This window comes from Dendrobates tinctorius, unplaced genomic scaffold (assembly GCF_039654945.1).
Source record: "Dendrobates tinctorius isolate UK_male_01 unplaced genomic scaffold, ASM3965494v1 ptg000004l, whole genome shotgun sequence".
NCBI lineage: Eukaryota > Metazoa > Chordata > Amphibia > Anura > Dendrobatidae > Dendrobates > Dendrobates tinctorius.
In genome coordinates this window covers 38,895,719-38,914,395 of record NW_027361672.1, presented here as the reverse complement: position 1 = coordinate 38,914,395, position 18,677 = coordinate 38,895,719, and the positions used below count along the sequence as shown (strand labels likewise).

The following is an 18,677-nucleotide window of genomic DNA, read 5'->3' as shown; positions in this document are numbered from 1 at the left end:
AGCATCATTCCACAGTACTTCAGGGGACAATTGGCGGAACACCGAACTATGATCCTAAGTGGTGCGGCCCCCCCTGTGCCAGGTTCATGATCTTAACTTCCGCGATCCCTAGTTGAACAAATATCTTCGGTTCCTTGCTTATTTGTTAAGCTATAGCACTTACCGAATAAGCTACATTGGGAACCTGACTTCATGGATCATGGCGGCTGAACAGCTGATCGCCGCCACTGCTGCATGTGTCGCGGCTTTGTCACTGTCAGCACATACAGTGGGGCAAAAAAGTATTTAGTCAGTCAGCAATAGTGCAAGTTCCACCACTTAAAAAGATGAGAGGCGTCTGTAATTTACATCATAGGTAGACCTCAACTATGGGAGACAAACTGAGAAAAAAAAATCCAGAAAATCACATTGTCTGTTTTTTTTTCATTTTATTTGCATATTATGGTGGAAAATAAGTATTTGGTCAGAAACAAGCAATCAAGATTTCTGGCTCTCACAGACCTGTAACTTCTTCTTTAAGAGTCTCCTCTTTCCTCCACTCATTACCTGTAGTAATGGCACCTGTTTAAACTTGTTATCAGTATAAAAAGACACCTGTGCACACCCTCAAACAGTCTGACTCCAAACTCCACTATGGTGAAGACCAAAGACCTGTCAAAGGACACCAGAAACAAAATTGTAGCCCTGCACCAGGCTGGGAAGACTGAATCTGCAATAGCCAACCAGCTTGGAGTGAAGAAATCAACTGTGGGAGCAATAATTAGAAAATGGAAGACATACAAGACCACTGATAATCTCCCTCGATCTGGTGCTCCACGCAAAATCCCACCCCGTGGGGTCAGAATGATCACAAGAACGGTGAGCAAAAATCCCAGAACCACGCGGGGGGACCTAGTGAATGAACTGCAGAGAGCTGGGACCAATGTAACAAGGCCTACCATAAGTAACACACTACGCCACCATGGACTCAGATCCTGCAGTGCCAGACGTGTCCCACTGCTTAAGCCTGTACATGTCCGGGCCCGTCTGAAGTTTGCTAGAGAGCATTTGGATGATCCAGAGGAGTTTTGGGAGAATGTCCTATGGTCTGATGAAACCAAACTGGAACTGTTTGGTAGAAACACAACTTGTCGTGTTTGGAGGAAAAAGAATACTGAGTTGCATCCATCAAACACCATACCTACTGTAAAGCATGGTGGTGGAAACATCATGCTTTGGGGCTGTTTCTCTGCAAAGGGGCCAGGACGACTGATCCGGGTACATGAAAGAATGAATGGGGCCATGTATCGTGAGATTTTGAGTGCAAACCTCCTTCCATCAGCAAGGGCATTGAATATGAAACGTGGCTGGGTCTTTCAACATGACAATGATCCAAAGCACACCGCCAGGGCAACGAAGGAGTGGCTTCGTAAGAAGCATTTCAAGGTCCTGGAGTGGCCTAGCCAGTCTCCAGATCTCAACCCTATAGAAAACCTTTGGAGGGAGTTGAAAGTCCGTGTTGCCAAGCGAAAAGCCAAAAACATCACTGCTCTAGAGGAGATCTGCATGGAGGAATGGGCCAACATACCAACAACAGTGTGTGGCAACCTTGTGAAGACTTACAGAAAACGTTTGACCTCTGTCATTGCCAACAAAGGATATATCACAAAGTATTGAGATGAAATTTTGTTTCTGACCAAATACTTATTTTCCACCATAATATGCAAATAAAATGAAAAAAAAAACAGACAATGTGATTTTCTGGATTTTTTTTTCTCAGTTTGTCTCCCATAGTTGAGGTCTACCTATGATGTAAATTACAGACGCCTCTCATCTTTTTAAGTGGTGGAACTTGCACTATTGCTGACTGACTAAATACTTTTTTTCCCCACTGTACATGGATAGCAGCAGCGGCGGCAATCAGCTGTTCAGTCGGCGAGATCCAGGAAGCCGGGTTCCCACTGTGGCTTATTCAGCAAGCGCTATAGCTTGCTGAATAAGCGGGGAACCGAAGATATTCATTCAACTCTAATCCCTAAGTCATCAAAAAAAGGCATCAACAGAAGACCATTCTTGTGGGGACAAAGAGAAAGCCTAAGTCTGAAGACCCCCATGCAATTGAAATATGATTATACCACCCTCTGGGACTCATCCCTAGAAGAAAGGGTTCGTAAAGTAAAACATAATTTACAGCTCTCCCTCAATACCCTAAACTTATCCCTCCCCGGAAAATCAGGAACTGCCACAACTGGTTCTGGGGCAGTCAACTGCTTGGTGAGTCCAGAAGACAGAAGAGCTATGGGAAGCAACCAGAGTACTAAACTGACCATGCAGCCGGGACTGTGATTATTCTAGCCTATGGTGATCCCTGGCTAGATCCTGAATAGTGATGAGCGAGTATACTCGTTGCTCGGGTTTTCCCGAGCATGCTCGGGTGTCGTCCGAGTATTTTGGAGTGCTCGGAGATTTAGTTTGTTTCGAAGCAGCAGCATGATTTGTGGATGCTAGACAGCCTGAATACATGTGGGGATTCCCTAACAAACAGGCATTCCTCTCATGTATTCAGCCTGTCCAGCAGCCACAAATCATGCAGCTGCGTCGAAACAAATTAAATCTCCGAGCACGCCAAAATACTCGGAGGACACCTGAGCATACGCTGGAAAACCCGAGCAATGAGTATACTCGCTCACACTAATACTGAACAATCTGGTCAGATTTGTCATCTGGTCACAGAGTGCACAAACTGGATCTACTGGTGAGGGTGGAAAAAAATATGGCCAGACATAATGTGCTGCTAGTCACTACTTACGGACAGACCGTAAGGTAGAGAAGTCAGACATTCAGTGGTCAGTACCAAAAGAGCACGTAGACAACCAAGAGAAAAGCCAACTACTTAAGTCAGATCATGATCCAATGGTCAAAATACCTGGAGATGGCCGATCAAAGCAAAAGGACAAGACAAAGGGAGCTTACGGTTCAAAGGATCAAGCAGCAGAAGATCAGAGCTCAGCACAAAAAAATCAGGCAATCACTCACCAGGAAGCACAAGCTACGTCTGGCAAGGATCAGAGACAGACATCTCAGTTAAAAAGCTTGGGAAATCTCCAGAACACCTGGAGAAAGTTCCGCACCTCCTAGTCACAGATTGCACAACTGAGCTGTCAATCAAAACACTGACAACTCGGCATGACCCAGTTTCGATAGGACTGAATTACAATCACTCACTGGATGGAGTGAGCAGCCAGACTTGATAACACCAGTCAGCTAGTCCTCTGGTGATAATCTGATGTCAAAACAGTGATTTTATTGATACAACAACACACAGCCTAATAAGTGACACATTACTGGAATCAAACTCTCAGCCCTAACAGTGCTGCTCACCATTATTGGCACCACTTCATTTTTTTCATAGACTGTACAATATCTTGAAATAGAAATGTAAATGTACCAAAGTTATATCCTCAGGATTATTTAATTTAATTATTGGTCCAAAATAATATTTCAATAAAACATTGTTTTTCAAAGAAGAAACAGAATAAACAGCATGTGCTGCAATAAAGGGACCCTAATTAATACTTGGTTGCACACCCTTTGGCATTGATGACAGCCTCCAAACATTTTTTGTAGCCATCTATAAGCTTCTTGCACTTGTCAGCTGGTATTTTCTACCACTCTTCCTTTTACAGTTTGTTCAAACTCTTGAATGTTTGTAGTGTTCTTTTTCTCAATGAAAGATTTCAGCTCACCCCAAAGATTTTCACTACAGTTGAGTCAAAATGTGTTTCCATACTATTTTAATGTAAAAGGTGCCAATTCCAGTGTCAAAGCAAGCTTTAGTAGGTTTTTCTATTTTTCCCTCCATTGCTGTTTATCCTTTGTTTACTCTTTTGTATTTAACATGAGGGCTCAATACAAAAAAAAAAAATTGTTTTGCTTGATTTAGTTTTTTCAGGAGATGTTTCACGTTATGTACTTAAAATTCATGGCTGCCAATAACGACTGTACATCATGCTACTGACATTTCCTTTATAGATTTTTTTTCCTAAAGTTCTGCTACGCTTGTATCCAGTACTCAGTGGATAGTGCAAAGTATGGGGAGAAGCCCCCACCTCTGACATTACTCTGCCCAGCTCATGCTCATTGATAGGCTTTTTCTTATTTATGTATGAACATGCTGGATATCTTTTCATTGTCTATTAGAAATGTATTTTTATTAAGCTAATCTCTCATATTTGTGATTTTATTTTTCTGTGTTTTTTTCACCTTGATTTGATAGGATTGTGACTTCATCCTTTTTAAAGTTTTCTTTCTCTAGTTGGTGGGTATAAGTAGTTCAGATCAAAATTCGTAGGGCTTAGCACGTCATGGAATCTCCTTAAAAGTACAACTGCATTCAAGTTTTGACACACCCTTACACACCCCATAAATGCATTTAGCAAACATTTTCTAATATACCAGCACTGCTTTGCATTACCCAAATATTCATTTTGCTTTTTCAAATCCCAGCAATGGTTGTATTATATAACCAGAATATTAATGAAAACAATATGTTCGCCTCCATGAAGAAATTCTTTCAAATATATTCTTTCTACTTACTTTATTAATGCTCCAGCTCAAATTGTATTGGAGCAATACAGAGAATATATCTAATGTTGTAATTGTAATGTTGTAATTGACAAAATATACTCATTGAGTACTAGCTGTGTGTGTGTGTGTGTGTGTGTGTATATATATATATATATATATATATATACAGTGCATTGCAGACATTATATATACACACATATATGTGTGTGTATAAATAATATGTACACATACAGTGGAGAAAATAAGTATTTGACACACTGCCGATTTTGCAAGTTTTCCCACCTATAAAGAATGGAGAGGTCTGTAATTTTTCAAGTGTGAGAGACAGAATCTAAAAATAAAGAAACAGAAAATCACATTGTATGATTTTTAAATAATTAAGTTGCATTTTACTGCATGAAATAAGTATTTGATCACCTATCAACCAGCAAGAATTCTGTCTTTCACAGACCTGTTAATTTTTCTTCAAGAAGCCCTCCTACTCTGCATTACCTGTATTAATTGCACCTGTTTGAACACATGTCCACACACTCAATCACACTGTTACCTCCACACCATGGCCAAGACTAAAGAGCTGCCTAATGACACCCACATGTATATATCTTATAGTTTCCTTTGTTATGTATATTGCCGTCCCTTGTTACACAGTGCCCTCTCTTGTTATGTACAGCTTCACCCCTATATATTTAGCTTTGTCCCCATAAAAGGAGGGGGAGCCCTGACACATTTCTTGTACAGGGGCCCCAAGTTGTCAGTGTTCGCCCCTGGCCAGTGTAAATAGGCACCGAACAACTTCAATGTTGTCGATCATCCTTGTTTAACGGCCTGACCTCAACTCATGTAAATGCAACATAAATGTTTGTGCTTGATGGTGCAATATGTGAGCATTTGGAGCCCCACTTTGTCTAAAGCCACCCCTTGTCTTGGTCCATACAATATCATAAGTTGAAATATAACAATGTGTGACATTTTATGAACATTGACCTACCGTGCTCCATTCGTTATGTTTTTTTCCAGGCTTAGGCTATGTTCCCACGATAAGTATTATACTTGGTCAACCTCTTCTTTATCAAAATGTTTGGCCCCAATAAAATAATAAACCTTATATTCACCTCGCGTGCCGTTGCTGTTCCCGTGGTGTTGGCACTCTCTCTCCCCGGAGCTTTCGTGCGGTGTTGTGACACGTGAGGCAGGATCCCAACCAGCCCTGGCGTCACTGTCTCCACCATCGGACAAATCAAACATGAGGAGAAAGTCAGCTGCAGCTGAATCCCAAACTTCTTTTCATGTTCGATTTGTCCGAAGGCGGGGACGTCACATGTCACAACAAAGAGACAGGAGCCCTGGGAGAATTAGTGCCAACACCGCTGGAATGGCGCCGGCACAGGAGGAGAATATAGCCTTTATTATTTTGTCAGGACTAAGTGTGGGGTATAAGAAGTAGTAGTACTGGAAAAGTAGTGGAAAACTTCTTTAACTGAGTTTTTGATCTTGCCGTTTTCAGAGCCTTTTGCGTGTTTGTTCATTGCATTTTTAATGAGGTTTATTTATTTATTTTTTCACATGCATTTTTATCGTATTTTTGGCGCTGCAGTTTTTTTCTCTTTTTTGGTATGTCATGCTTTAAATAAATCTGCTTTGGTCTTGAAACTTCCAAGTATTTGTCATTTGGCCTTAACAAAGCTTTGTTCATACAGTCGTATGGGTGACGTGATTTCACTGCATTTCTGCAGTGAAAGCACACTAAAAACGCATATGCATCTTTTTTCTGCAAATTTTATGTAAGTCATGCAATTCTATGAGGAAAATCCACACAAAAAATTCAACACACTCTAGAGAAAAACTGACATGTTGCAGATTTCTAACATTCATAATGGGAATGAAACTTCTATAAATCCCATCTGTCTTTGCGTCACTGGGGTCCTGGGTTCAAGTGCTGCCAAGGATAACATCTGCAAGGAGTTTGCGTGGGTTTTCTCCAGGTACTGTGAGCCCAAGTGGAGAGTGATGATGTCTGTAAACTGCTGTGGCATATGAAGGCGCTATATAAATAAATAACTGTAAGATGTGTTTTTCACTCAGCAAAAATACGCAGTGTCAAAAACTAGCAAAAAAACTCTTTGTGGAAAGTTAAAGGGGTATTCCCATCTCCAAGATCCTAACTAAGTATGTAATAGGTGTAATAATAATATTCACAAATATCTCCAATAAGAAATGTATAGTTCTTCTGATTAGCTATGTCACTTACCCAATGTACAGGGCAATTCAGTAGCTTAGATATTCATGGTTACGGCCACTCATATAGTTGTTAGTGGCTATGACCATGGCCACTAACAATACATAATAAAAATAAAACATAATAAAAAAAACAAGTACAAAAAATCATGAACAATACAAGTCACTGACTGGCACAGGAGGAAAGATGACCCTTCCCACGAGGACTCACAATCTACAAGGGATGGGTGAGGATATAGTAGGCAAGGGTAGAGCTGGTCATGCAGCGGTTTGGTGGAATGAGGGTAATTGCAGGTTGTAGGCTTGTCGGATGTTAGAATCCGCTCAGTTTGTGACTATCCGCCATTTTCTTGTAGTGTTCTGGCTGCTGGTCTTTTTCCCCTGGTGCTGGGTTTGTCTTTGGTCAGGTGATTGTATCACCCTTTATTATCCTGCACCTGTCTCCCATTCCTTGCTGGACAACAGTGCTAATCCGCTTGAAGTCTGGCTTGGAGCCTTGCTTTGCTTTCTGTGTGATTAATTACTGCAGTTCTGGGACCTCTGGTTCTGCTAGTCTTAGTTTCTGTTATCAGTTTTGTTTCTGCAGCCTTCTTTGTGGTTTCTGTTAGGAGGTGACCTGTTTTTGTACCCTGTCCTTATATCTTTTAGGGACCCTCTTCCCCGTATCTATAGGTCTTCGCTTGAGATTAGCCTAGGATCATCGGTGGGTCTGTTCACAAGGAATGGGTCTCCCACGCCATCGTAGGGCATCAGCGCAGGGTCAGTTTTCCCCCTCCTACCCTAGTCCTGTGCTGCAGAACCATAACATCGGAAGAGGTATGTCTTCAGGTTAATTTTGAAGGTTTCTATGGTAGGCGAGAGACTGATATGTTAGGGTAGAGATTCCTAGAGTAGGGATGCACGGGGAAAATCTTGTATGCGGTTTGTGGGAAGGGGAGTAGAGAAGGAGATCTTGTGAGGGTCAGAGGTTGCGCGCAGGTAAGTAGCGGGAGACTAGGTCACAAATGTATGGAGGGGACAGGTTGTGGGTGACTTTGTATCCTATGGTTAGGGTTTTGAACTGGAGTCTCTGGGCCATAGGGAGCCAGTGAAGGAATTGACATTAAGGAGAAACCAGGGAATAGCGGGGGAAAGATGGATTAGTTGGGCAACAGAGTTTAGGATCGATTGGAGCGGTGCAAGAATGTTAGAAGGAAGGCCACAGAGTAGGAGGTTGCAGTAGTCAAGGCAGGAGATGATGAGAGCATGCACTAGTGTGTTTTTGCAGATTCTTGGTTAAGGAATGTGTGGATTCAGGAGAAAAAATTGATTTAGAGGAGGCAAGAAGTGGAAAGGGTTTGGACATGTGGTTTGAAGGAGAGATCAGTGTCAAGGATTACCCCGAGGCAGGAAGCTTGCGGGATTAGGGAGCATAAGCAGCCTTTGACTTTTATGGATAGGTCTGTTGCTGGGGTTGGGTTGAGTGAGATTGGACAAAGATGACCAATTCTGGTTTGTCCATGTTAAGTTTTAGAAATATAGCAGAGAAGGATGAGATAGCGGACAGACATTGTGGGATTATGGTTAGTAAGATGGTGATATAAGGTCCAGAATGGTAGATCTGTGTTTCATCAGCATAGAGATAATATTGCAAGCCATGGGACTCTATGAGCTGTCCCAAGCTGAAGGTGTAGATGGAGAAGAGCACGGATTCTAGAACTGAACCTTGGTGAACACCATCGGATAAGGGGCGAGATGTGTAGGTATTATGTGAGTGGGAGATGCTGAATGCCTGGTCTGTTAGGTATGAAGAGATCCAGGGTTGGGCCAGGTCTGTGATGCCAAGAGATGAGCGAATCTGTAGTAAGGGAATAGTCCACTGTGTGGTAGGCAGAGGACTCGTCCAGGAGGAGGAGGACAGAGAAGTGTCGCTTGGATTTGGCAGTTAGTAAGTCATTGGTGACTTTAGTTTCAGTGGAGTGATACGGTCAGAAGCCAGATTGTAAGTGGTCAAAGATGGAGCGGGAGGAGAGGTGGGAGGATAGTTCAAGATGGATGTGTTGTTCCAGTAGTTTTGAGGCTTAGAGGAGAAGTGATATGAGGTGATAGGTAGACACAGAGGATGAGTCAAGGGGGGGCTTTTTGAGGATGGGTGGGATCAAGGCATGTTTTAAGCAAGAGAGAAAGACACGAGTTTTTAGTTATTACACCTACCACATATTGGTATAGGATCTTGAATGTGGGAATGCCTCTGTAACCTTATACTCCTCTGTTAATTCATATTCTGTTGTATTTCCACAGGTGTCCCACTAATTGATGGCGGAACAGTAAGATTGCCACAGTTAATTGGGCTTTCCAGAGCTTTGGATCTCATTCTTACAGGGAGGCCAGTAAATGCCCAAGAAGCATATGCGTTTGGACTTGCTAATCGGGTGGTTCCTGATGGCCAAAGTAAGTGTTGACGTCCTAAGCAAAAAAAAATAATATTGTCTACTATGAAGCATAGCTATAGGATCTCATTACATGCAATTTAAACAGAATCTGATATAAAACAATATGTGGATATTGATTATTAATTTACCATGAGAGTTGAAAAGTTAAATATTACTTTGAAAATGTGTGATTTTTCTCATTTAAACCTGGAAATGACAATTGGGTGAGTGATGGGTGACTGCGCATTTTTATATTATGGATGCAACATAGGGAGTGAAAGGGTACATGCACACAGGGTCTGATTCATCAAAGCTTTTACACCAGTATTCTGGCTAAAAAAAACTTTGAAAAGTCTCTAAATTTGTCCCATATCGATGCTGCACTAAAATGTCTTGATTTTAATGTTCTCACACCATTTTCGTCCAGCTTCAGCTGAGTGTGCCAGCTGGGCAAGAGCACTGAGACTACTACTCGTCACTCGTCACATTCATGACAAGAGGCAGCATTTTCTACTCCACAAATCTTACTAGATGAGACTGGATTAATATGCCTCTTAATGAATTAGAAGTATCTAACTCCAGCATGCCTTCTCATCAAGACTGGTGTGTACAACGCCGGTCTTGATGAATCGGGGCTATAGAGCTTTTTTGAGGAGCATTTTGGCGTGTGTCCACTTCAAAATACACCTAAAAAAAGTGCAAGAAATGATTGAAAGACTATTTTTTATTTATTCCTATTGAAAAATGACATTGTTGCTACTACTTTCAGTCTTTTGATCGTTTTGAGCTTTAGGTTTTCCAAATCGCCAAACATTTAAAAAAAAAGTGACTGGACCATTCTTCAGGCGTTTTCCAGTAAGAAGCCGCTCCATACTTTACACTAGAACACAACATTTGCAGCTCTTCATGTGGTTATCTATGTGGGTGCTATGTCATCCTTGCGGCACGATGTGACATTGCGCTATTCCATTTAATCAAAAAAGCCACAAATGTCAACAGGTTAAAGGCACAGGTACTCCTGCTCTCATGCAATGGCCACATGCCACTTTCTTGGCAGTCAAAATGAGACTTGCGGATCGATTCATACCAAGCCGAGTTGTGCAACCGCTTTAGTGCAGTAACTTCCAAAAATGTTGCTGCCTACTTTGGATCCCCTTCACCCATCGTAAAAAGCCGATGGCCAGTTGTTAATATGTAGCACCTGAAATATATCGACATTTCAAGTTGTAGCTTGATCACAAGAATAAAAATGTGGGCATAGCAGATTTTCTAAGTGGCCAAATACTTTTCTCTAAGCTCATGTAAGAGTTTGCTATTCTGCAAACAGCTGGCCTAAGTCATGCTAAGCCTCACATAAAAATTTTGTCATTTGGGTTCCATGCCAAAGCGGGTCAATACTCTGACTCATCACTGCCACTAAAGAATTTAAAGACTTTAGTTTTCGATTAAGAGGATTTCTTTTTCCTCAGAGCAAACGTCAGTAATATTTTCCGAAATTATTATTTTTTGAATTTTCAGAGTAAAACTCATATTGGAGCAATTGTTACATTTATTAATGTACTATGGGGCTACGTGAAAAAATCATTTGACTCACATCCACACAATTATTGTTGCCATGTTTCTAGTGAAAATATGATTATTCTTTCACCTGACAAGAGTGCAGACCTCCGGTCAGAAGGTGAATTATCGGATGTGACCCAGCAGCCGCATTGGCACTATGCCAATGATGGTAGTTGTGTTTGCTCGGGAGCCCAGACACAAGTATTACTCATAGTTTTCAGTGCTAGGAAGGAATTATTTCTGTAAAGTGCATCACACCATCTACTTACTGTTGAAAACTATTCATAAGTCTGCATTATAATATTTTTCCCTGGAATTTTTGACTGCTGCAGACATCATATCATATAAATATCTAAAATAATTATAAAAGGAACCAGTTTTCTTATATTTTTAGAAAAGTAAAATATTTTATTTTACTTATGTCAAATTCCAGGGAGTAGATTTGATGACGTAGTTACTCACTACTTTAATAAATCCATCTGTAATTTGCAGCAAATTCAATACATACATTGTGCTTTACAAAGAGAGCACAGTCTTCCAACATTACTTCTATGAGGTTATAAAGCTAACATTTATGACAACATTTTTATTGTGGTAGCATTTTTATCCAAGGCACGTACCCCTAAGCTAAGGAAGAAGAGACACTGTCTGATAAGTATGTGCTAATGGTTAAAAATAAGTAAAGCCATCGAATGGTGTAGGCAGCTACTGAAGCCTTTTAAACTCTTTTAACCTTAAAGGGAACCTGTCAGGTGTTGGCCGATATGAGTTACGGCCACCAACTTTCAGAGGTGATATACAGCATTCTATAATGCTATATATCTGCCCTCAATCCGACCTGGAAGATGAAAAAGAGCTTCTATTATATTCACCTGAGGGCCGGTCCTGTCCGAGCGGTGTCGATGTTTTTGGTCCGGCACTTTCCATCTTGTTATGAACGCCGCCCACCTTCTTGCTTCGTGTCCCTACATCATCCACACAGTCTCCCCCGGCATTGTGCTTTTGTGCGGGCGTACTTATCTGCCCTGCCCTGACTAGGGCAGAGTAAAGTACTGCGGTGCACTAGTGCCTATGTAATGACCAGGCCGAACGTTCCCTGCTATCCACCCCCACACGTTGTCCGCAGCCGAAGGAATTATGACACACACCGGTCTCCTGGGATAACAGTTGCTTTTACTTCAGCAGGAACGGGAATTATAACTTGGAACAAATAAGGATCAGTCTCTCATGGGTGGTCCACGGCAATTACAGTTCACACAGATGCAGAGATGTGATTGGGGTCTGGTGCTTTAAGAGCACTGGACAATGTCTTTTGGTATGTTACAGAAGGAAGTAGACGTAGCAATTAGAGGTTACAGACCTGTATTTGGGGTTAGCTCCACAGTGTGTCACGGCACGTGCACAAGTACTTATAGGTGAATGTAGAAACTGTGATGAATCCAGTCAAAAAAACTTTACATGTGGTGAACCCTGTCAGCAATACTTTAGATGTGGTGAATCCTGTCAGAAATAGAATCATGTCTGTACAGGTTAGAGGGAACTCAGGCTTTTACGCTTGCAGGAGATCTTGAGGTAAAAACCACCTCCACGTGTGTTCTGCTCTCCCTGAAGGTATTTCTCAGACTTAAAAACATTCTAGACTTACTTGGAAAACAGCTCCTCCTATTGACCATGTGACTAGGAGCTGGCCAATAGGAGACCGAATTCACATCTCAGATCCTTGCAAATCAATAATTCAGTCATTGTACACTTTCACCATTAGATGGCGACAGAACACAGCAAACGAGAAATGCATTGCATCTAAAATGAAGGTGACTAGAAATGGAGAATTACAGCTCACAAATAATGTAGAGGGCCAGTTAGAGAGTGAGCAGTAGTGTACAGAAGCTACTCAAAATTCAGTATTACTTAAAGGGACACACACACTCTGGACTGGGTCACTACACCTGGGCTTTTTGACCTTTACCAGCGACTGCACACTGCAGTACTTTGCTCTACACTCAACGTCAGAGAAGTACGCCTTCACAGGAGCGTGTTGCTGGAGAGACTGTGTGTATAATGTAGGGACGCGTCATCCACACAAACCAAGAAGATGGATGGCATCGCAATAAGATGGGAGGCATCAGACCAAGACCTGCGACACCCAATGGACCGGCCCGCCCCCCCCCAGGTGAGTACAATAAAAGCTCTTTCTCTTCTCTTTCAGGTCAGGTTGGGGGAAGACATATAGCATTATAGACTGCTGTATATCAGGACTAAAAGGTGGTGGTCTTACCTCATATCGGCTGAACCTGTTGACAGGTTCGCTTTAAACAGAATGTCCATTATTGCAAGGTTTTTCCATTTAAACAAAAATTTCTGAGAATAGAACCTCTTACTTATGTAATGGTATTGCATGTGGGCTTTTGTGCCTGTCATTGCTCCTGCCAAGGGTCATCCTGTATAGAATTTACATATATGTTGTGTCTTGCCACATCACAACTGGGCTATAGATATGGTGCTCTAATTGTACACCATCAGAAGTCATCATGTGACCAATTTACAGTATGCTATATAAGAAGCATCAAAGAAAGGTTATTCCCTCTACATGCTCTCTCATTATTTGTTTTTTTGTAAATTCATTATTTTGGAATTTTAAACATCACCATTAAACACAACACCAGTTCTCAGGTACAGTTGGCGAAATGTTAAGTAATGGTTGGTTTAGGGCGAGAAGGAAGGAGAAAATGAGGGAAAAATAGGTAGGGGAGAAAAGGGAAAAAGAAAGGGAAGGGGAAAAAGGGTACATATTCATATACAGTATCAACAACATTAACATTAACATCATGTGGTTGACAACATGAGCACAATCATTGAATGGGTGCACTTCGGAAAATAACACATCGCCATACATTACATTTGGGCTATCTAGTTTGGGGCAGTGAGGCTAAGAGCCCCAGAGCAGAAGCCATCTAATTCAGTTAAACTTAAGAAACTCTAAAGTGCCCTTAAAGAGGATTGTCTTCTAAATACCTATTCCAAGGGGCCCAAGTCAACACGAAAGCTCTATGATTATAAATTTCCCAGCTAGACAGCTCCTCTAAGCGGTAGATCTGATTTATTTTAGCATACCATTCTCCCAACGTGGGAGGAGCTACATCCTTCCAATGGGCAGCTATCAACTGTCTCGCCGCACTCAACATCAGTGGAAGAAGCCCATGTTTTTTTGGTAAAAAATCTTTTGACGGGCATGAAAGGAGAGCTTCCGTGGCTCTAAGATCAACCTTTATTAGCCTTAATTTTTTGAGAACTAGTTCAACTCCCTCCCAAAAAACTCGCCATCTAGGACAATCCCAGAATATATGCGTATGATGTCCTCTAGAATTGAGGCATCGCCAACAATAGTCATTATCCGCGAGGCCTAACTGGAATAATTTAGCTGGAGTTAAATGCCACCTAGTTAATATTTTATAAGAATTCTCCTGCAGAAGTACACATCTGGAAAAACCCCGAGCATTTGACAGCATTTTAGATATTTGGTCCTCTGTAAACGTGGTATTAAGTTCCATTTCCCAAGAGTGTATAAACGAGGGTTTAGAATGTACAGTCGGAGAGATGAGATGTGAGTAAATGCGAGATATAATTTTTAGCCGTGGGGATGGAAGTTTAATCATAATATCTAACCAGGACCAATTAGATTTAGACAGGAATCTCCGTCCAAACTGTAAAAGTGTACGTCTGATGTGTTGTTTTTGGAGAAAATTTGTTGGTTGAGTCGACGCACCCTGTGGCCAAGACCCCTCCCGCAAGATGTTATTACCATAAAAACTATTCAACGTTTCTCTAGGGAGGTTGGACCATAAATTGTATGGGTCTTGAAAATCTAACTCTAACAAATAGGGAATTGAGCCGATCGGTGTCAATGTTGAGGGGAAAGTATCTTCCGGGAACTCTCCCATTACCAATCTTTTAATACGCAACGTAGTTGTAGTTACATCATCCAACCTAAGAGAGGCCGGCAGTTTAGCCTTAGTCCAAAGATACGGCAAACCTCTCGGGCCCAATAAAGCCCAGTCAACACTATCCCCCTCCTCCCTTCCAGCACAGGACACCACCTTTAACCATCTACTGAGATGAATAGCCTTATAGTATAAAAGAAGGTCTGGGACCCCCAGTCCTCCAGAAGAGATAGGGCGAGAAAGAAACTTATATGGCAACCTAGCCCTTTTAGATTTCCAAATAAATTTTCCAATAAGGGATTTTAACGTTCCAAAAAATGTCAGGGGAATCCGAATCGGAACCATGTTCATGGTATATAGTATAATAGGCATTATATATGCCTTAAACACATTAATACGACCCATCCAGGATAAAGTGGGTAGGCTATACTTCTGCATCAGGCTTTTGACCTTTTGAATTAAAGGAATGTAGTTTTTGTGGAATAGGTTGGCGGGATCTCTAGTTATCATTATTCCCAAATATCTAATAGAATTAGTGGCCCAAGAGAATGGAATCTGCGTACGAATAGTGGAGGTCTGAGAGTGAGGGAGACCAACGCTTAGTACTTCAGATTTTGACAAATTAATTTTGAAATTAGAAAGGAGACCAAAGTGATGAAAGGCCTGAAGGATAATTGGGAATGCTTGGGATGGATTGGAGATAAGGAAAAGCAGATCATCTGCGAAAGCTAGAGTTTTAAGTGACCTCCGACCCACCGACAACCCCTCTATACGTTGGTCTTGTCTGATGCTTTGTATCAAAGTTTCTATAACTAAAATGAACAAAGATGGCGACAAGGGACAACCCTGTCTAGTCCCGTTATTAATCCCAAAACTATCTGACAGGGTGCCGTTGACTCTGACTTTGGCCGTCGGTTGAGAATAAAGCGAGAGGACTGCTGTTATATATTGAGGAGGGAAGCCAAACCTAATCATTACTTGTTCCATGAACCTCCAGCTCACTCTGTCGAAAGCCTTCTCAGCATCCGTCGACAGGAGCATCAAGGGCATACCCCGAGTCTTAGCAACATTATAGACTGAATGACTTTAGTAGAATTATCCTTGTCTTCCCTGCCTCTTACAAAGCCTACTTGATCTGCATGAATTAGCTTAGGTAAAAAATTGCTTAATCTGCCCGCTAATATTTTAGCCCACATCTTAATATCTGCATTAAGCAGTGATATTGGTCTGTAGCTAGCGCACAGGTTGGGGTCTTTACCCTCCTTAGGGAGGACTGTGATGTATGCCTCTAAGGATTGTCTAGGGGGGAGCTGGCCTTCTAAATAGGAATTAAACAAAGACACTAGGTGAGGTAACAGTGATTTTATAAACTTTTTATAATAGATAATGGGAAGACCATCTGGACCCGGTGCCTTTCCGTTCGGAATAGTGGAAAGAGTGTCTAAAATCTCTTTGGGGGTAACTGGGGCAGTCAACAAGGACTGACCTTCAAGAGTTATTTTAGGGAGATGTAGCGAGGTCAAGAATTCTTTTATTTTTGCCAAGGCTGTGGCTGACTCCTGCATGCTATCCGGTGTATTTAAATTGTATAAATTTTCATAAAAGGTTTTAAACTCCCTGGCAATATCTGCAGTCCCGAGAATTGAAGAGCCATCTAAAGCTCTGAGTTGTCTAATAAACGTCTTTTCTTTTTGTTTCTTAAGTAGGGATGTCATAAGCTTACTACTTTTATTGCCATGAAGATAGAACTTCTGCTTACTTCTCATGTAAATTTTTGCTGATTGAATGTTTAAAAGGTTTTTTAATGAGGTTCTCAGATCTGTCAGTTCAGATAATGTTTTATTTACTTGAGATCTCTTATGTAGTCTCTCGAAGGAACTAATTTGATGTAGAATAGACACAACCTTTTTTGTTCGCTCTTTTTTCAAATAGGAGCCTAGAGCTATAAATTCCCCTCTCATTACAGCTTTATGTGATTCCCATACCATAGGCAAGGGCGGGCCTGAGTGCAAATTATTTTGAAAAAAGAAGTCAAGAGTGTTTGTCAGTTTTTCAATGTGGGAATCCGAGTCCAATAGTGTCTCATTCAGTGACCATGACCCAGCCGGCCGTGGTAGAGTTTTTATCTCTATGTCAAGAAAAATGGGAGCATGGTCTGAGAGAGAGATGATATCTATATTAGCTTTTTTAACTAATTGGAGATTAGCTGTTTGTATCAATAGGTAATCAATTCTGTGATAGCTATTATTCGGATGGGAATAAAAAGTGTAATCTCTGCCCGAAGGAAAAAGTGTTCTCCAAGGGTCTATCAGATGCAATTTTTGTAATGAAAGGTGTAATCTTCTCAGCGCCCTTTGAGAAAGAGCCGACCTGCCCGTCGAAGTATCTAAGGCTGGGTTCAAAGATACATTAAAATCCCCTCCCACCAACAACAGACCCTCAGTAAAAAGTTCTAGAACATTCATTGTTTTACACAGCCAACCTATCTGGTTCCTATTTGGGGCGTATAAATTACACAGGGTAATCTTAGTGTTGGCCAAAAAGCCCTTAATTATAATGTACCTGCCTTCTGAATCCGATAAACAATCACTCAAAATAAAGGGAACATTTTTCTTTATAGCAATACTCACTCCACTTGACGCTGAACCGCCCGCACTGTGATACCAGGTCGGGTAGCGAGATCTAGACATATCTGGGACTCTCCCTTTTTTAAAATGTGTCTCCTGCAGGAAAACTATACTAGACTTCTTTGAATGCAAAAGATTCATTACTTGGCTTCTCTTACTCGGGGAGCTTAAGCCCTTTACATTATACGAGGCCACTGTCATAGTGGCGAAGTTCACCTTATCACCCATAGTTTGGTAAAGGAAGTAATAATAAAGATTCCTCTGTCATCAAACCACCGAAATTAAAAAAAAACAAAGAGATGAAAAAAATAACAAAAAACGTAAAAATTATTAAGATAAAACAAGAGAAATATAACAAGAACCAACTACCTGTCTGTAGCAGAGGTAGGGGGTCAAACATACCTCCCATAACAGAGCAGGAAATAACATTCTCGACACACGAGTGGCACATGTTAACTTATACGGCAATTGAATGATCTCAACACCTGAGTAAATGTCAAACTTAGCAAGCTAAAATAAGATAGAACATGTCCGAGTGGACCGAGGGGTCCGGCTCCAGTATTGGAAAAATGCAACCGAGAGAAGCACAAGAAAGCTCAGGGGGGTATCTCCTTTTCCATTCCAGATTTCCCTCTTTTAGGAGTCAAGCGTTTCTTTCCTAAGACCCAGTCACCCTGCCCTCCAGTAAAAGCATGGACAGGGGGAGGTGTGCGATGATCCATGTCCAGAGGTAGCCAGGAAGGAATATCCATAGGGGCAATGCCAAAAGCGTCCCATATTTTGGTTAAATCTTCAGGGGTCCGAACCATTATTTGCCTACCATCTCCTTGTATAGATATACCAAACGGAAACAGCCATTTATATAAGATTTTACGTGAGCGTAACACCTCCAGGAGGGGCCTTAGGACTCTTCTTTTTGCAAGGGTTGACGGCGCAACGTCCTGATAAAGATGAATAGCAGATCCCTCATAAGAAAGATTTGTAATGTCTCTTGAGGCAGACAAAATAGCATTGGTATCCAAATAGCTCAATAGGCCGCAAATCACATCCCTCGGAGGTTCCGTTGGCTTCGGCTTTGGTCTAAGTGATCTATGCACCCTTTCTATTACAATTCGATCACATGTTTCTTGTGGGATTAAGAGGGCGAAGATCTCCTTCGTAGATTTTTCTAATATTTCTGTGGAAACACTTTCAGGCAAACCTTTTATCCGTATGTTCTTCCTACAACTCCGATTTTCCTGATCCTCGAGGGCCAGAAAAGAGTTGTTAAGCTGTGCTCTGTGGTAGTCTAGATGCTCTCTCATGGCATTGGAGTGGCTAATGATAGAGGACTGAGAGGA

The 18,677-nt window shown here is 41.5% G+C and overlaps 1 protein-coding gene and 1 long non-coding RNA gene across 14 annotated transcripts in view; one reads left to right on the top strand and one right to left on the bottom strand.

Moving 5' to 3' along the window:
* The window catches only part of LOC141083020 (uncharacterized), a 169,510-nt gene that overhangs the window by 48,458 nt on the left and 102,375 nt on the right, over positions 1-18,677 (bottom strand). The gene's annotated exons all lie outside the window — the stretch shown is intronic.
* LOC141082965 (enoyl-CoA hydratase EchA19-like) overlaps positions 1-18,677 on the top strand; it is a 112,966-nt gene that overhangs the window by 88,724 nt on the left and 5,565 nt on the right. For all 12 annotated transcript variants that reach the window (XM_073567134.1, XM_073567108.1, XM_073567071.1 and 9 more), the window contains one exon: positions 9,082-9,231. In XM_073567134.1, the coding sequence (XP_073423235.1) occupies positions 9,082-9,231 (150 nt within the window). The remainder of the gene's footprint in view (positions 1-9,081; positions 9,232-18,677) is intronic.